The sequence below is a fragment of the Arachis ipaensis genome, chromosome B3, assembly GCF_059453495.1.
Source record: "Arachis ipaensis isolate K30076 ecotype BB chromosome B3, ASM5945349v1, whole genome shotgun sequence".
NCBI lineage: Eukaryota > Viridiplantae > Streptophyta > Magnoliopsida > Fabales > Fabaceae > Arachis > Arachis ipaensis.
In genome coordinates, this window is record NC_142438.1 from 147,608,009 (window position 1) to 147,624,758 (window position 16,750).

Consider the following 16,750-nt stretch of genomic DNA (forward strand, 5'->3'; position numbering starts at 1 on the left):
ATTGCTACTCTCTAGTGTAGGGTGGCAAGAGCTTCTTCGATAGATGCTGGTAGGGGCTCTTTTGCACATTGTTCATTATATAATTAGTATTTGTCACATATAATGATAAGAAGCATGATGATTGAGTCACAATTAGGAGGTGTTGTATTCAAAGACTCTTGATTTGAAACTTAGCTTAGGCATTTTAGAACCGACTTAGGGTTCGGTTCACCGATTTTTTTGTCAAACTAGCAGGTTCGGTTCAGTTTTTATAACTACGAATAAAATTATAATGGTGAAATATTATTTTAGGTACAAAAAGTCATTTTGCAGATCGTGCTATTATTTCACTTCTAAAGTTCTAATTGAAAAAAAGTCCCACATTTTGCTCAAAAGATGGTAATTTTTTGTTTTTTTAACCATTACTTAAAAAAAAAAGTTTTACGGTGCATGTTAATTGAATTTTGCCAGTTGTTTAAGAAACCTGGGTAAAAAGAGATAGAGTTGTTAATAACCCTTAATGCTGGCCCTTTTAGTATTGAAGAATTTATTTTCTACTTTTGTTTATCAAATTTGAAATATTTGTCAATTTATGTTTTTTAAATAAATGCATATCTAATAATCTGTTTTTATATGAGTATGATTCGTATATAATCTAAAAAGCCTAGTTTGATAAAACGATCTCGAATACATAACTAATTAAAATGATTTGAAAAAGAAATGATATTTTGACTCTCTAAAAATAATTTTAGTTCGATAAAATGACTCTAAATATTATTAGAGTACACTTTAAATAGAATAAATTTGTTTCAATAAAATATAAATTGCTATATCCATATGAATTATTCAATTTAAAATATTCTAAAACAAAAAGTAAAACAAACACAAAGTTGCCAATGAGTAATAACTTAAATGACATAGTCTCCCCATACTCAATTAAGAGGTTACGAATTCGAGTCTCCTATCTTTGGTAAAAAAAAAAAAAAAAAAAAAAAAAACACTAAGTTAATACATGATTTATTATGTAGGTAAATTTTCTTTTATCGATAGTTATGTTTATATATAATTGAATGTAACTGATCAGTTAGTTTAGTTGTATAGGTTAGTATTTCTCCATTTTCATTCTAGCGATCGATTTACATTCTAACAATTTATTCACCAAACAATAAGAATATTCTAGATAAAACAATATTATTCGCTTGTTTAAAATTATTAGGCCTTGATGGAAATCGGAAACACTGAATAATAAGTTCAATTTCCCAATAAGCAACAATAACTAGCAATAGCTACGAGATCAGATCAGAGGCATACAAATCACTACAAATTGGTGATGAATAGGAAGGAATATATATTCATGCATCAACAAACAAAATCACGAGGATAATATTTCACAAGAAGAGTTCTAGTATCAACCAACAAAGTTCCAACATCCAATTTAAAAAAGTAAATTAGTTAATTCCTAGAATTTTCCTCTACGGTAATGTTCTAAAAGCTCAAGTTCTCCAATGCCAAATTTGGTGCCTCAGGTTGCGGCATTGGCCACAAGATTTCCATCCTTAATCTTGACGGGGCTAACCTCAGAGAGAAGGTCCAAGCATGGTGCTGCTCGACATACCCGTTGAAGCAGGGAGTGAGCAGTAGAATACCCTAAAACAAATTGTTGAGTGACATCACTCGATGGATCATAAGCTAAAGGAGGCCCAGATGTCGACGGATAATAAGCTGAAACCTGCATCATCTCAATCAAACAATTTAACAAATCAAGATTGACATCAATCAATTGTACTAAGAAAAGATCAACTGAAACGGTAGATGATCATACATACAGGATATCCAGATAATGATGGTTCATGAGGTTGGGGAACACGAAACATCAATTCCAAGTGGTGAAACTGAAAATCTAGGACATGGAAGTAGTGTCGTGACACGTCAATCGTGCCAGATGCCTTGCGAGACTCAAACATGGACATTAGATAGAACCAATACGTAGCATCCTTTTTGGCGTCCATGGCAAGGCGACGGCCTTGGACGGTGGTGAGATCGCAGGAGAGAGCAATGTGGGTGCAGATGGCTGCCAGGTTGAAGAGAACAGAGGCCTTCTCCAAATGGATGTTATGCTGAGAAGAGTGCTGTTGAGGGTTGATGGCATTGTACCAAACAAAGATAGGTGGGTTGGGTGAGGCATTCATAGGGAAGAAAGGCTCAATCATGCAAAGGCATTTGTAATAACGCATGAGGCAGTCACGGCGAAGGGGTAGCGAAAGGTCATCACGCAGCATCTCATTGCGCAATTTGTGTAGCATTTCCAGAAGGCCATCTACTCTCTCTGCCACACTCTCAGAGTATTTGAGGACAAAGTAACTGCGCAGGGACTCATAGAGATTCAAGGGCTCACTCTTCTTCAAAGGAATGAATGCAAGAATATCTGATGACGAAGAAGACAAGGAAGATGAGAGGATTGCCGAATCTGTTGGATAAGGAGGAGGCATGTCCCATGGGTAAGCCACCAGCTTTCCATACTTCATCATCTTGAAAGGATTGTACTCCGAGAGGTTGAGGTCAATGTACGTTTGTTTTCGATCTTCGTATAGCACCTTGCGTACCCTGCAGCAAATCCCTCTAACTAATATCTCAGGGACACATTCTGCATCATGATCAAGAGCACAAGATGTGACCGATCTGAATTTACGAGGTCGCTCGGATTTGGGTAGGATGGATGATTGCCTCTGACTAGCCTCCGCCTCAAAGAAGGTCGCCTTCTGGTAAAGATGAGTTACCCAGGTTTGGTCAAAAGAGTCGACATGTTTCCGTGCAGCCGAATCAGTAGGTATCAGTTCATATGCTCTACGATAAAGCTCAGAAACCTAAACATCATCATCATCAATTCATCATCATTAGAATGAAGAATAAATGTAAAATCAATCAAGAGTGAAGACTCACCGATCTAAACAATAGGGCACATCGGTGTTGTTGGAGAGCGTAACTGGCGTCGTTGTTGTTGAGTTCTTCCCGTAATTCCAGCTCGGAAGCCTGAGCGGAGAAGAGGAGGTGCAGAAACTCCGCGAAGACGAGAGTCAAATCGAGGGTGGCGACCACGTCCTTGGCAAAAACCTGCCAGAGTTGGCGGAAGAAATTGGCGGCAACTTTGAAGGCTTCCATTGCAAGGTGACGGCCAAGGGCGGTGGTACGGTCGCAAGAGGCAGCAATCTGGCTGTAGATGGCTCCGAGGTTGAAGACAACAGCGGCCTTCTCCAATTGGATGGCGCTGCGCTGCGAGGAGACCCCATCCTGATGATCAGGGTTGAAGGCGTCGTACCAGACAAAGAGAATGGGGTCGGCGTCGGAGGAGAGAGAGGTGAAGAGTCTCGCAACCATGGAAAGGCATTTAAAGTAGTGGAGGAGGCAGTCAAGTTGCATGGGAAGGGAAAGGTCCGCTCTAGGCTCCACCATGTCCCGGCGGCATTTGTTTAGGGTTTCGAGAACGCTTTCAACCTTTTGTGCATCGCCCTCCGAGTATTTTGAGGCTACCAACTTACGTAACGGCTGGTATAGCTCCACCGGATCAGTCTTCTTCAGTGGGATTGACAGCACCCGATCATCGTTGTTCATGGCGGCGTCGAATTGTGATACGATTAGGAATCCCTGAATTGGAATTGGGTTTGGATTTGCAAATTCCCCACTCCTCCTCTCCCCTTTTAACCTATTCGGGGATTTTTTATTTTTTATTTTTTAAATTATAAAAATTAAAATTTGAATAAGATAAAAAAAACCTCCAATTTATTCTCTCTTTTAACTTTGCCGCATAAAAAAGTGCCTTGTGTTGAGCGTCTCTTTCGACGACTTACTCTTTCTCTTCTTTTTTTTTTTTTTTGTCATGGACAAGGCCTGAAATAGGCCCTACTCAAAACAACCCGCCCAATAAAATTTAAAATAGTACAGCGTATTCTCTCTCCCTCCCAATACTTGGATTTATCCAAAAAAAACTAAAACCCTATACATGCTGCGAGTAACCATCCGAATACCAGGGATAATAAACATCTTATGTTATAAAAAGCTAATTTTGGATTCACTAAGGTTTGAACCCTTGACCTTCCGGATCTGGAATTCTTATACCATGTCCTGAAACCACTCATCCCAAAAGCGTAACTTGACAGGATAATGTAACACTAATAATAATATCTCTAATACTTTCTAAACCTTCATTGTACACATTGTACGCTTAGGTCATTGGCTCCCTATACTTTCTCACATGCTGCAACTGCCTATCACAATCTTTTTTATCTTAATGGCCATATTGTTAGCGCCTGATGCCTTGTCGACAGAATAGGCTCCCACCAAAAATGCTAAACTTAGAACTAATTTAACTATATCGGAACCTTCGTCGCTGATACTGTCAATCGGAACTTCAACCAAAATTGTTGTTTTTACTCCTAGTCCTTGGATATTGGTACTATGAAACCCAATTTGAGAAGAGATCAACTACACTGACCTGAGAGAATTTTCTTGGATCCAAGAAAGGGAAGTTCACTTTCCTTTATCGACGAGACATGGCTTGACTTGGTGCTATCCACGGCTCCAAATGAAAGTCTATGATATCCTCCTTTAGTTGTAATCTGAAGCCACCATCGGTGACTCTTACGGTTGCTGTGGTCCCGCGCCATTGACCCTAGAATAAGAGGAAGGATTCGCACGCGTTTCTCCCTCTTCCTTATCGGGTTTGGTTCTTCTGGGTGTGCTACCTTGTGTCATGGAGCTACTTGCTAAAGTTGAGACAGGGATAATTTGCTTTGGAATGTTCATGTCAGCCACTTCAATTTCCGATGTAAGTTGTTCATGGGGATGATTGTGGTCGTTCCTGCTTCTTTGCTGCTCTAGCCCTGAATTATATCTCGCCGATTCTGCAGAGGGATAAAAGCCCAATCTGTTTGTTTGAGGAGTCTCATCCCGTAGTATCTCACGCAGCTCACTTGGAAGGTATCTACTCCAATTTCTCCTCAATTTTCCGTCCGACTCCAATGTTGCCGCAGTATGCGCCAGGTTGTTTGCCTCCCTGGAGACCCAAGTAAGTCTACAATTCTGCATCTCTTCCATCCAATCGAGAACGTCCCTCGGTATTGGTTCAGCTTCTCCTTCTATACTCTTTGATTTTAATGCTTGAATGATCTGTAAATTATATGATTCTATCAGTACTTTTTTGAAATGTAGATTCCTGGCTAAAATGATGGCGTCCTGGTTCAACAACTCCCGATCATTGTTGTTCATGGCGCCGTCGAATTATGATACCATTAGGAATCATTGAAATGGAATTGGATATGGATATGCAAATTCCGCACCCCTCCCGTCCCGCTTTTAATCCCTCTCTCTTTTAACTTTGCCGCATAAAAAAGTGCCTTGTGTTTAGCGTATTTATCTCTTCTAATAAGTTGTTAAGGAGATGTAACCTACCTCAAATCTGATGAGTGTTGACAAATCAAGTTTGGAATTTAAAGCAAAGTATTAAGGATAAATGATAGGCTTTTCACTACCTGAATGATCCAACCGGTCGATAATCAATTCCTCTGCATTTCCCCTGTTTTCATTCCATAATCCTTCTGCACCAAACGGAGTGCATGCACTAAGCTTTAAAATTATTGACATCAAGTGTAACTTCCACAAATTGCAGTAAAGCAGGTACTGATTTAGAAACGCAAGGCTTGGATTCGTGTGGCATTCATTGTTCAAATGCAATGATTTCTAGTTTTCTACAGAGAATAAGTCATCTTCTGAAGTGGATAAGCAGTTGAGCAAGTATCAATGCCATGAAGCTTGCAAGGATGTTGTCCCGAATCATCAAGTTAGTGAAAATCTAATAAATATCTTCATTCTTCACTCAATTCTATTCTTTACCAAATAAATTTTTGGAAGTGTCACATCCCACAGCATCTATAAAAAGATACATTTGAAAAACCAAAAGCTCATGAGCTTTCATAATTTTTTTTTTTGTGTGTTTTATAAGTCAAAAGTATTCAAAGAATATGGTAACCTTTTGTTGAGTACTTTAGTCTCTGTTTTATTTGTTTATTTTCTTAGTTTTCTACTGTAATAAGATTTACGTTTAATGTGTCGAGCTCTCTTTTAAAAAAAAAAAAACAAAAAAACAAAAACAAAAAAAAAAAACCTTCTCTTAGTTTAAATTAAAAACTTACCTATTTAAATTAGAACATATTCTCTGACCCAAAAATGAAAAAAAAATAAATAAATAAAACACGATTAAATATTTTATGATATATCTTGTAAAAAATAAGTGTCTTATGAGTGGAGTCTTTTCATTAGAAAATATTAACGTATTCAAAATTTCAATTATTTTGTTTTTGTGTCAAAATTTTCAATTATCTGAACTTATTATAGACCTGATGTAAAAACTTTGTCGTCATATATTATAAGTGTTTCAATTCCAAAATTTCCCAACAAAATTCTAGCTTTTTGTCTTATTCTTATTGGCCGGAATATTCTATTTACCCAATCAAAATCCAAGATAGTCAACCAAATCATACATAGGTAACATAATAACATCTTGTATTCTATTTATTAAATTAGATTAAAGGTCTGATTAAGAGTTCAAATGGAAAAATTAACTCTTGCATCATCTTATTTACAAAATTGAGCATCGTCAGCTAAGAGAGAACTGAATTACTGAGTTGGTAGATCCGTAAAAGAGTTTTAAAATTACAAGAAGACAACCCTAGCTCAATTAATAAAACCATATGCCTTTTAATATGCTGCACCCGGATTCAAATCTTGGTGAATGTGCCAAGTGTTGAATATGAGCCTTTTAGTGTTGTGTGGGTGTGTGTAGCTGCACCCGGATTCAAATCTTGGTGAATGTGCCAAGTGTTGAATATGAGCCTTTTAGTGTTGTGTGGGTGTGTGTAGCGTTAGTGTGTTGTGATACCTAGCATTGGGGGTTGTCCAATCTATCTGACCACAAAAAAAAAAAGGTAAGACGACCTTACTAAAAGACTATTGTCTAGGAACTGCAGTGAAAAATGAAAACCCTAATACTGCAAATAGAGCAAGAAGTTCTACAAGAATGTGAGCCGGATGCTCAATGATTACTGGCATTTCCAGATTATTATTTACCGCCAAGTGTCTAGAAGGAATCAACTCGATATTCCAAAAGGGGCGAGCCATAGCCAAAAGATCGCGTCCAGAAGAAGAGGCACCATAGCCTTGCACCCACAAGTACCTAAGAGAAGGCGATTTGCAGCAATGGCTAGTGCACGCTCACTGAAAAAGGAACAGCCTCTCATTTCGAGTTTCTGGAGATTCGGACAGCCCCGTATCAGACTGTCCGACATAGCCAAGTAACATCCATCTGACATTTTGGCTGTATTGCCCAATGTAGCCGGCAACCCACCCTGGTCGGTAAAACCCCGGGTTGGAGAAAAAGAGCAAATCTTCTAAAGCTTGGTTTACTTGTATAGTTTCATGTTACACAAATGCTTAAACCTAGTGTCAATATGATTGCTTGCTACACAAGGTCATGTATTTGGTCCTAGTTTATGGTATCTTTCGCTAGGTTTAGTAAGGTTTGCAATTTCCATGCACTACTTAAACAAATAAATCAGAAATAGACACAATAGATTGTGTTAATAAAGACAAGCATATAACATAGCGTGTGAAAGAGTAGTGACCACTTTTCTATAAATTTTAGATAGAAATGGCCCACCGTGCAATTTGTACATCGAGGGCCATAAATATTGCACTAAAACTTTTCCTCCATCAAGGGTTTATTCTGTCCATTCCATTTCTATATTGTTTTTCTTGTTTTATCACTCTCGTTATATTGAGAATGACTAATAAATGAGTTTAAGTATAGACCACCATTTACAAAGACATGCTTCTTAGATTTTGTGTGTTTCAGTCAAAAAACAGAAAAAAAAAATCTCAATCCTGTGAAAATTAAAAGCAGTATGATTACCAATTGAATCATTTTACAGTTTTCAAAGAATTTAATTTTGATTGTCTAATAGTATGAACTATTTTTCACAAATCACAATCATCTAATTTTATCTATTTTTCAAGGATCAAGATCCTCCAAAGTAAAAAATTAGTAAAGTGGAAAAATGAAGAGTTAATCACTCTTAAATTAAGATAGTAGGATACACATTTCATTAAGTTACAAAATCAACGGTGATTAACCCCTAACTTTACTACTTTATCAATTTTCTCACTTTAAAGGATTTAAATTTGTTTTTTAATAACTATTTATGTGAAAAATAGTTATTTTTACTAATGTAATATGAAAATCAAATCCTTTTCCAAAATATTAAAGGAAGAAATAAATGGCAACACAAATTAGTCTTATAAACAATTCAAAAATTCAAACAACTCAAACATGGGAAGAGAGCTTGTGCTCGTGAATTTACTGCCCTAAATTGGGGAGGGTAGTTTTTGTTATGCATACTAAAAAAAAGACAAAATAATTTATATTTGTAGCTAATTACAAAAATAATCTTGATTTATGTAGGTTAGCACACAAATCAGACAAAGTGGTACTAACACTTGTCTTGAGCTAAAGGTTAAGATGGCAGATTAATTAAATTATTGATAGGGACTACTAAGGAAAATTCCCAGAAAAGATGGTGCAGTGTGAAAGCATGTTTTAGCGAGAAAAAGGTAAATCTGACTTCTAACATATGGCACTTGCAAACTATTGAAAAAGCATTCTATACCAATGTGGTTTCAAAGAATACAAAGTGGTAAAATTTGGATACAAGACATAAACACAGTCATTAACTGCAAGTGATATAGGTTACCACTAATATGTGATAATAGTAATATATCAAAACTAAAAACATCACTTATGAAATTGAAATCTAAGAAAATGAGTGAGTGGAGAAAATCAAAACGGGCAAAAATGGGAAAGCTCAACATATCATTCCAATCTCAATTTCAAAAACATCACTAGTGCAGGACTCTATATTGTGACATTTAAGGTATTAAGGCTAAATACACTGCCAAGGTTGGTTAACCTATGTATACGGGCTCCCCGAATTTTCTAACCTGATTGATTGCGACTTGATTTATGATGTCGTCTCTCTTTCCTATATCTTGATTGTTCAGGATCGAAACCACCTTCCTCTGCTCCATAGACAGCCCATGAAGGTGTAGCAGTCATGTAATCTGTGCTGTCAAAAGTTCTTCCAGATGCCACCTGATTTTAAATGAAGCTTCATAAATAAAATAACAACTCAAAGTCGGTTCAGCATAGCAGGAAAGCCAGGAAAACAGACACCTACCAGGTCATGAAATTTATCGTAGTCTATCCATGTATACCACTTGCCATCAATCTTGAACTTCTTAGTCTTTGCTAAGAGAACACAACATGAATGAGCATGTTCACAAGCAACTTCATACTCCCCTTGGCTTTTCAGAGCAAGGGCCTCTGAAAAAGCTTTCACATCAGCATGCCAAGGCACATTTTCCATCGTCAATTTTGATGTGGCAGAGCTGCAAAAGAAAATCAAGAGATAATTGTCACTGAATGGTGCTTTTGACACACAAGAAGATATCTTGAGCAAAGAGGGTGCACAGAAGAGAAGGAAGAAGCATACGAGCCAAATATGTAACTCCCTTGATTTCAACAAAGTCAAGGCTCTCCAATACTAAAGAGCTTGTAATAAGCATCAACATCTTCAGTGTTCCAACCTTTCACCAATGTCAAGCGGTATACAGTTCTTTGATGTTTTTCCTTGAGGGCTGTCAAGGAATCCTGGCACATAATAGACCAGTTGATCAAGAGAACATAGAATATATCAAATGGCAACATAAAATAAAATGATATAGGATAAAGGGACCATATACTAAGGATCCTCAATTTGAATCCAAACCAGAGCTTGGCAACATCAGGTGGAAAAACTACATCTCTATAAAACTGTAAGTGAAATTACACATTTTACATCCTATGCTTATTGTTATTGATTACTGTGATGATTTGTTATCAGAATATAATTTCACACAGTTTTTCACTGACAATTAAAATGGACTCACAATGAATCGTTCCCAGAAATCTCCAAAGAGTGGCCTATCAATTGCCTTCAAGGAGTCTTTTGTTGCAGCATCTACACTGACATATAACTGCAAGACACAAACAAGAAAATTAAGTTTGGCTCGTATAACAAGCATGTTTTAAGATGTGAAACTCTGGAAGCTACACAAAACCTGGGTGAGAGGCTTCATTGACTTTATTTTATCTGGAAACTGTGCATTTGTCACCAGAAAAGTGGAAATTCTCCTTTTGTGCAGTTCATCCACAAGTGTATTTATCTCTGGATACATAATAGGTTCCCCAACAAGAGATAATGCACAATGTCGTGGTGTAAGACCTTCGTTTAGTCGCTCCAGGGTAACTCCTACGAAAAAGTAAGTAGAGTGGATCAATTTAAGTGATGACAAAGATATTGATTCTCCCACCACAACAGCACACATGCATATATTTGGAGGTGAGTCCTAAAACTGAAGTCATTACATGCATAAAAGTGCAACCTCTAGCAAAATATTGAAATAGGAAACTTTTTTGTCAGCTCTATTGTCTAACTGTGTGGGTTCATCAATCAGCAACATAGCTTCATACTATGAAATTATCAAGCATAAAAACATAAATTTACCAGGAACTCCTTTCATTTGTTTAATCATATTTGAATGCATCTCTATTGCAGAATTTACAATCTCTATTGGATCATCCATCTTCCATTGCCAACTTTTTCCCACCGGATTTGTGTGATGTCTCCAACAAAAAACACATTTATTTGCACAGGCCAGGCTAGGGGTTGCCTCCATGCACCTATTCATTCAAAAAAAAAAAAAGGGAAAACCAAAAGCAAATGTTTAGTGAAAATGATTCCAAAATACCAATGACTGGATAATAAAAGTAAGGCTACTACAGTATGCCAAAGTAACAATAATATACCACATGTTTTTCTTCTATATATTTATTTATTACCTTATCTTCCTTTTCTGTTAATTTTTTTTTAAATTATTGATACACTACAATGTGATGAGATTTACTCTTACATTACAGAGCGCAGTATTATAAAAACTATGAAGCTCAGGCATAATGAAACTAACGTAGTGAATAAATATCTATAGTTGCCATCTAAAAGAAATCTAAAAGTTGTAGCACCTCAAGCATAATGAAACTAACAGCACCTAAAACAAATAAAAGAGCACAGTAAGGCAAGTTACTTTACCTATGGCTCTCAATACCATAGAATGAATGCTTGTAGCAACCACCCCGTCCTCGAAGCTGTGACTTGGTCCATCTACAAATCTTAACACCGCTATGCGAACCAATAATTTTATACCCCTGCAAATTGACAGTGAACATCAATAAACCAATATATGAAACTCTAAAGTCTAATATGCTTGCTTCTCTAAACCAATAATTTGCAAATAGCAAATTTCTGCACGGCATTATATCCATAGATGTCATTATATAAAGTACAACCTAATGGTTTTTAGATCACATTCCGCAATTTTTAGCAATTGTAGTAGTTACAATACCATAGCAACACCAACTGTATCTGCAATTTGAAACCAATACTATTACAATGATGATATTATACCTGCTTCTCTAAATTAGCTCTAATAACTGGAGTCACCATTTCCCTTTGGCCATTCACTTTTCCATTTCCATTACCATTACTCTCAGCTGCCGCTGCCGTCTTCTTCCTTGGTGGCACCTTCCCAGCAATGTCCTCAAGATCAACAATTTCCTCTTCCTCCAAATCACTCTCTCCTTCAGATTCCTCCTCAGAATCATAAACCCCACACTCCAAATTACCATTAACCCCATTTTCCAAAACCTTGCCTTTCAAAAAACCAACAACCTTCTCACACCACTTCTCAAAATCCAAATCCAATTCACCACCATCAACATCACCTTCCCCTAAAGGCACAACCTCACTCCCACCCAAATCCCTAATCTGCTTCACAAAACCCTTAGCCACCGCATTGAACCTCTCTCCATAAGCTCTACTCCCCACACCAAACACCCCGAACCTACAACCCTTCAGAAGCAACGCCCCAACCCTAAAATCCTTCACGCTCTCCGCGAGCCACGTGGCAAAAAAACGTGCTCCAGAAGGTGGATTCCCATCTTCCCAAGTCGAAGCAACGATGAGAACTAGGGTTTCTTTCGGTAAGTCTTCGGGCTCGTAGCTCTGAGCATCTACGAGGTCGAAAACGACGCCGTTTGAGGCTAAGAGATTGTGGAGGCGCTGTGCTAGGTTTTCGGAAGTTCCGGTTTGTGAAACGAATAGGATTTTGCCACGTGTAGTGTGTTTTGAAGAGAGAGTGAGGGTTTTGAGGTGGCGCAAGCGGCGAGACTTGTAGAGGAAGTAGAAGGTTGTGGCGGAGAAGAGAGCGAGTAGCGTCACACGCGCTGGGAAAGAAGACAATGCAGAGGGCATTTTAGGTATTTCCTTTTTCTCTTGCAGCGCGCGGTGGTGAAACTGAAACAAAGGAATGGGGAAGAAGAAGAAGAAGACGGCGTCATGAAACGAATTGTATGATTAATGGGCTTTAATTTAAACATGATGGCCCAATACATTATGGGCTCCTCTTTAATTGGCTCATTGTTTTTTGGGACTTGTGTTTTGGGCTCAGTTTACCATAAACAAAATCAAATACCAACAAAAAAAGTTCTGTCAAAAAATAAATAAATAAATTAAATCACCATGAGATTATTTGTTCCTATAAATCTACTTCCTCTTTGTTTGTGTCCAATTTTATTTTCTTAATATAAATTTCTTTTTAACCAAGTTGGGTTGGTCTAGTGGTTAGCTCACTAGTCAACAGGTAATGTCACTAAGGTAGCGTTTGTTATTGGAGATAGGAGACAGAGACATGAATAGTACATGTTTAAAATGTGTTTGGAAGCAGAGACATGGACACAAAACACATTATCTCTAAGACAGTTTTTTATATTTTTGTGTAAATTCTTTTACGATAGGACAATAATGGACACGGGATTTGAAAGAGTGGATACGGACTTTTTTATAAATTTTGTTTTTTTTTTCATAGATAATTTTTATTATTTCACTATTATCCCTTCTTTTTTTTTCTATAATTAGTCTTGAAACTTTTGAAAAATAAATATTATTAAAGGTAAAATTAATCTTTTAAAATGCTAAAAAATAATTTATAAGTTGTAATTGATTTTATATAATTTGAAGAAAAATCAGTTTTTAGACAAAAAAATTAATTTTTTAAATAAAAATAGATTTTTATGTGCAAAAACTATTTTTTTTTCATGTAAAAATGGATTTTATTTTTAAAACTGATTTTTTATTTAAAATTAATTTGGCTTATTAACCTAAACAAATTTTTTTATTAATCAAATTCATATCTATTTTTTATTAATCTTAACCATATGTATTCCTACATATTAATAATAAATTTAAAAATAAAATAAATATAATTATAATTTTATTTTAATATAAATATTATTATATTTTTTTTATTAAAATTGTTGGTCCCTTCAAACATTTTTTTAAGTTTTGTCCGTACTCCTACGTACTCTCATTCTCTATTAAATTAGTTTGTACTTAACGTAGAAAATTTAGAATCAATTATTATTTTAGTCATTTCATATAATACACATACAATAATTTTTAGTGTTTCCGTCTTATTATCTCTGTCTCAGTGTCATCCTCTGTCCTGTTTTTGAAAATAAACGCAGCCTAACATACCAAAGTGTACTGTTCCATGAATCCTAAATTATACACTATAAATATCCTCTCACGCACCAAATGTTTCAAGATAATAACAAAAATAAAAAAAAATATTCTAAGTGGAAGATATAAATCATTATAAATAATAAAAAGATCCATATATTTAAAAAGTCAAAAAAATAAGTGCAAGATATAAAGTTAACTTGTATTTTAATGAAAAATAAAATAGTCTAATTCAATCCATAACTTCTAATAAAAAAGGTAATAACGTCCTAAATTTGCATGACAGACTGCTGCATCTTTTTATTTCAGTCAATGACAGCGAGTTTCTCTGTGATATCCCACTTTGAGTTATTTTCGTTATTCACCAAATTCACAGCCAGACGCATTCTTGTGTAATCAGAAATAACCTAACAGACAGTAACAACGATATTACAAAATGGAACAAATATAATTTCATTGACAATGTTATTTTTATTACCCATGTCTTATTACCAAGGTTCCAATAGCGAGTGAGCTGCATCCATTGAGTGACCCAAATACCACAGTTATTTCTTTGCCACAATTCAATGCACATATTAACGAAGGAATATCACAAAATAACAAACTGCCAGAAAATTGAATTTTTACTTTAAAAAATGGTAAATTTAAACGTACGATTTGGCAGATTGTTGCGGGACATCTGGTTCTCTGAATTTATACTTTGAAAATTGAATGTTTCTAAAGGAAGGTGTTTCACCAAAATTCTTCTCGGACAAAAATTCCTCTAGGTAATTTAACAAAGTGTTAATGACAATCTTACGCTCTGTCACCAATCTGCTCTTTTTGAAAGAGTCCAGATATTTCACGACCTCGTTCAGTAAATCAACCACTATGAGAAAGCAATGGCTATTGAGGTGAATTGGCACAAAAATCTACAACAACATTCAGAAAATAACCTTAACTATAAACAGTCATGAAATATTATTATATGAATTAATTGAAAGTTCAATAAAATTAACCAACCTGATGTAAACTGGCAAGGTCCCCCATGAAGTTCTGTTTCGGGCTTACCACAATTTGCTGCCATGAATATTAAACTAAGTTAGGAATCTTATTATGTTTTTTGTCTACCTGGGAAAATATATTAAATTTGAAGACTAAATTTCGATATGCCAAGGAACTTAACAGAAAATGTTGGTGACAGAAACCATTGGTTGGCATGTATGTTTCCTTTTGGCCCAAAATGTCCTTTGGTGAGCATCGAACAAACTAAGGTAAGAACCTATGGAGTACAAAAAATCAGAGTTATTCTGCACCAATCCAAATTTGATACTTTTACAAGGATAATAAATAAATAAATAATGCAAAATTAATTCTTACATCACCAATTATTGGATTGCCGGGCATTATAGTCAGAAGAGTCTTGCGTGTGCCACTACAATGATCGTTTGGAACAAGCACTTCTCTAAATTCATAAAATTAGAATATTATACTATAGTGGTATAGTAGGTTATATAAAAATTATATAAAAAATTAAATATTAACTAAAAATAAAAAGTTAATTTTACTTATTCTGGATCTATATTTTTTCCAAATATATAGGCAGCAATGGCCAATTTTTTATTAAAAAATTTCATCTCTTTAGTTGGCCGAAATACAAGGTCTAAACACTATTAAAAAAATAGCAACAAAAAAAAAAGTTCAAAGTTAATTAAAATGCAATTATAAAATAATATAAATAATTTATAAATTTTTTTTATTGCGTATGAAAAATAAAAAGTATGTTCATCTACTAACGGTCTCCAAATAGTTAAGTACTCACACGTGGCATGTCATCCCGTCCATATTTGGATCGTAGTTGTTGTAGTAAAGCCATGGAGATCCCGAAGGAAATTTTTTTGCAAATTGCAATTCTTTCTGCAACTCCAAAAAATATGATAATTATTTTAGACACTGTTACTTATTTGTAAGTAATGTCATCTCAAATGATCCGTTTTCACGACATCAACAAAATCATTATAAATATCAACAAATAAAATTTAGCTCCCTAATCTTAACCAGGTTCTAATCAACCTTCTAAGGTCACTAACAGGCACAATTTGATGACTAAAGAAAAAATCGGTACTCACGAACCTAAAATACTCAACAATGAAGTTAGACATCATGTCTAGTGAAAAAGAGAGAAGTCGAGGAAGAGATCGTATTTCATGAATTAACATTAATATAGCAATATGTGAGAATACTAAAAAGTTCTTCACCCCTGAATGGGAACAGTGACAAATCCAATGCTAGAATAATGTTGTACATTGTGTACTATAACACCATCTATTATGTACTATTTTGATCAAATGCTATCTAGATGGTATTTAATAGTTATTATTTAAAAATAAAAAGATAAAACTTTAACTGCGTTGACCGGTAATCCACGCTTTTTTCCCTTGCACCTCCAAGTATTCTTCCTTGTGACTGGTTCGTCACCCAAACACATTGAGGGATTGGCATCAAGTATTTCTTTCAAAGGGTCTACAGCGGAGTAACAACTGATGCATTATTCGAAAGCTTTCTGCGTTTTGAAGTGTCCGACGGCGGTGTAACAACTGGAGTAGCATTCCAAAGCTTGACACCGTCACTCCCACTTTTTGGTGAAGAACCAACCGTTTTCACAATTTCTGGGAGAACTGTTGTTATCCCTTGCACAACAGCTTCGCGAATCATTGTCGACAGTGCCTCGGCAACACCCTTTCCAAGCTACAACATGACATACAATAAGATGCGTTACTTGTATACTAAGGTTACAACACAGCAACTATAAACATCATAAAAGATAATTAAAGACATGTTAAATAGAGTATGCCAAGAAAGTAATGCATATTCGGATATTGTAGCCCAAAAAAATGGATTACCTTCTCATCCAAGGCGGAAAAGTCCATGTTTGATTCTTCTTTAGAGGTTACAGAGGCATCCAGTGAAAACTGCTCAAGCCAAATAAATTCAATATTGTTATTAGACTAAAAAAACTACTAAACAGAATTTATAAAAGACTAATAATCGATCATTTAACAAAAACAAGTGTG

At 35.6% G+C, this 16,750-nt stretch overlaps 4 protein-coding genes across 5 annotated transcripts in view; 2 read left to right on the forward strand and 2 right to left on the reverse strand.

Annotated features, from left to right (window-relative positions):
- Nucleotides 1–16,750, forward strand: part of LOC107631953 (uncharacterized) — a 115,832-nt gene that overhangs the window by 53,152 nt on the left and 45,930 nt on the right. The window lies entirely within an intron of this gene.
- Nucleotides 1,304–4,365, reverse strand: LOC107633993 (uncharacterized). Its single transcript, XM_088508360.1, has 3 exons — nt 2,920–4,365; nt 1,806–2,843; nt 1,304–1,708 (listed from the first exon to the last, which is right to left on the reverse strand). The coding sequence occupies exons 1-3, from the start codon at nt 3,586–3,588 to the stop codon at nt 1,502–1,504; spliced, it is 1,914 nt and encodes a 637-aa protein (XP_088364486.1). The 5' UTR covers nt 3,589–4,365; the 3' UTR covers nt 1,304–1,501.
- LOC110270481 (uncharacterized) lies at nt 4,367–8,621 on the forward strand. 2 transcript variants are annotated; one of them, XR_015907261.1, is made up of 4 exons: nt 4,367–4,801; nt 4,884–5,041; nt 5,185–5,812; nt 8,489–8,621. XR_015907261.1 is itself a non-coding variant. In XM_021120044.2 (3 exons), exons 1-3 carry the CDS (start codon nt 4,727–4,729, stop codon nt 5,276–5,278), a joined length of 327 nt encoding a protein of 108 aa, XP_020975703.1. In that variant the 5' UTR covers nt 4,367–4,726; the 3' UTR covers nt 5,279–5,960. The 2 variants fall into 2 exon arrangements, 1 of the variants encoding a protein (XP_020975703.1); XM_021120044.2 differs by lacking the exon at nt 8,489–8,621 and having other exon boundaries at nt 5,185–5,960.
- On the reverse strand, nt 8,754–12,644 carry LOC107631952 (S-adenosyl-L-methionine-dependent tRNA 4-demethylwyosine synthase). The gene is given in 9 exon segments (XM_088508361.1): nt 8,754–9,175; nt 9,261–9,475; nt 9,579–9,612; nt 9,614–9,733; nt 10,012–10,098; nt 10,183–10,373; nt 10,629–10,804; nt 11,211–11,326; nt 11,586–12,644. Coding segments are annotated over 9 exon segments (1,941 nt in total). The 5' UTR covers nt 12,432–12,644; the 3' UTR covers nt 8,754–9,019.

Excerpts from the sequence above, each read along its gene's own strand:
- LOC107633993 (XM_088508360.1), bottom strand. The coding sequence starts at position 3,588 with ATGAACAACGATGATCGGGTGCTGTCAATCCCACTGAAGAAGACTGAT. Across the intron at positions 2,844-2,919 it reads GTGCCCTATTGTTTAGATCG|GTTTCTGAGCTTTATCGTAG; the intron begins GTGAGTCTTCAC and ends GATGATGTTTAG. Across the intron at positions 1,709-1,805 it reads CATCATTATCTGGATATCCT|GTTTCAGCTTATTATCCGTC; the intron begins GTATGTATGATC and ends GAGATGATGCAG.
- LOC110270481 (XM_021120044.2), top strand. The coding sequence starts at position 4,727 with ATGGAGCTACTTGCTAAAGTTGAGACAGGGATAATTTGCTTTGGAATG. Across the intron at positions 4,802-4,883 it reads CAGCCACTTCAATTTCCGAT|AGGGATAAAAGCCCAATCTG; the intron begins GTAAGTTGTTCA and ends CCGATTCTGCAG. Across the intron at positions 5,042-5,184 it reads TTGCCTCCCTGGAGACCCAA|ATTCCTGGCTAAAATGATGG; the intron begins GTAAGTCTACAA and ends TTTGAAATGTAG.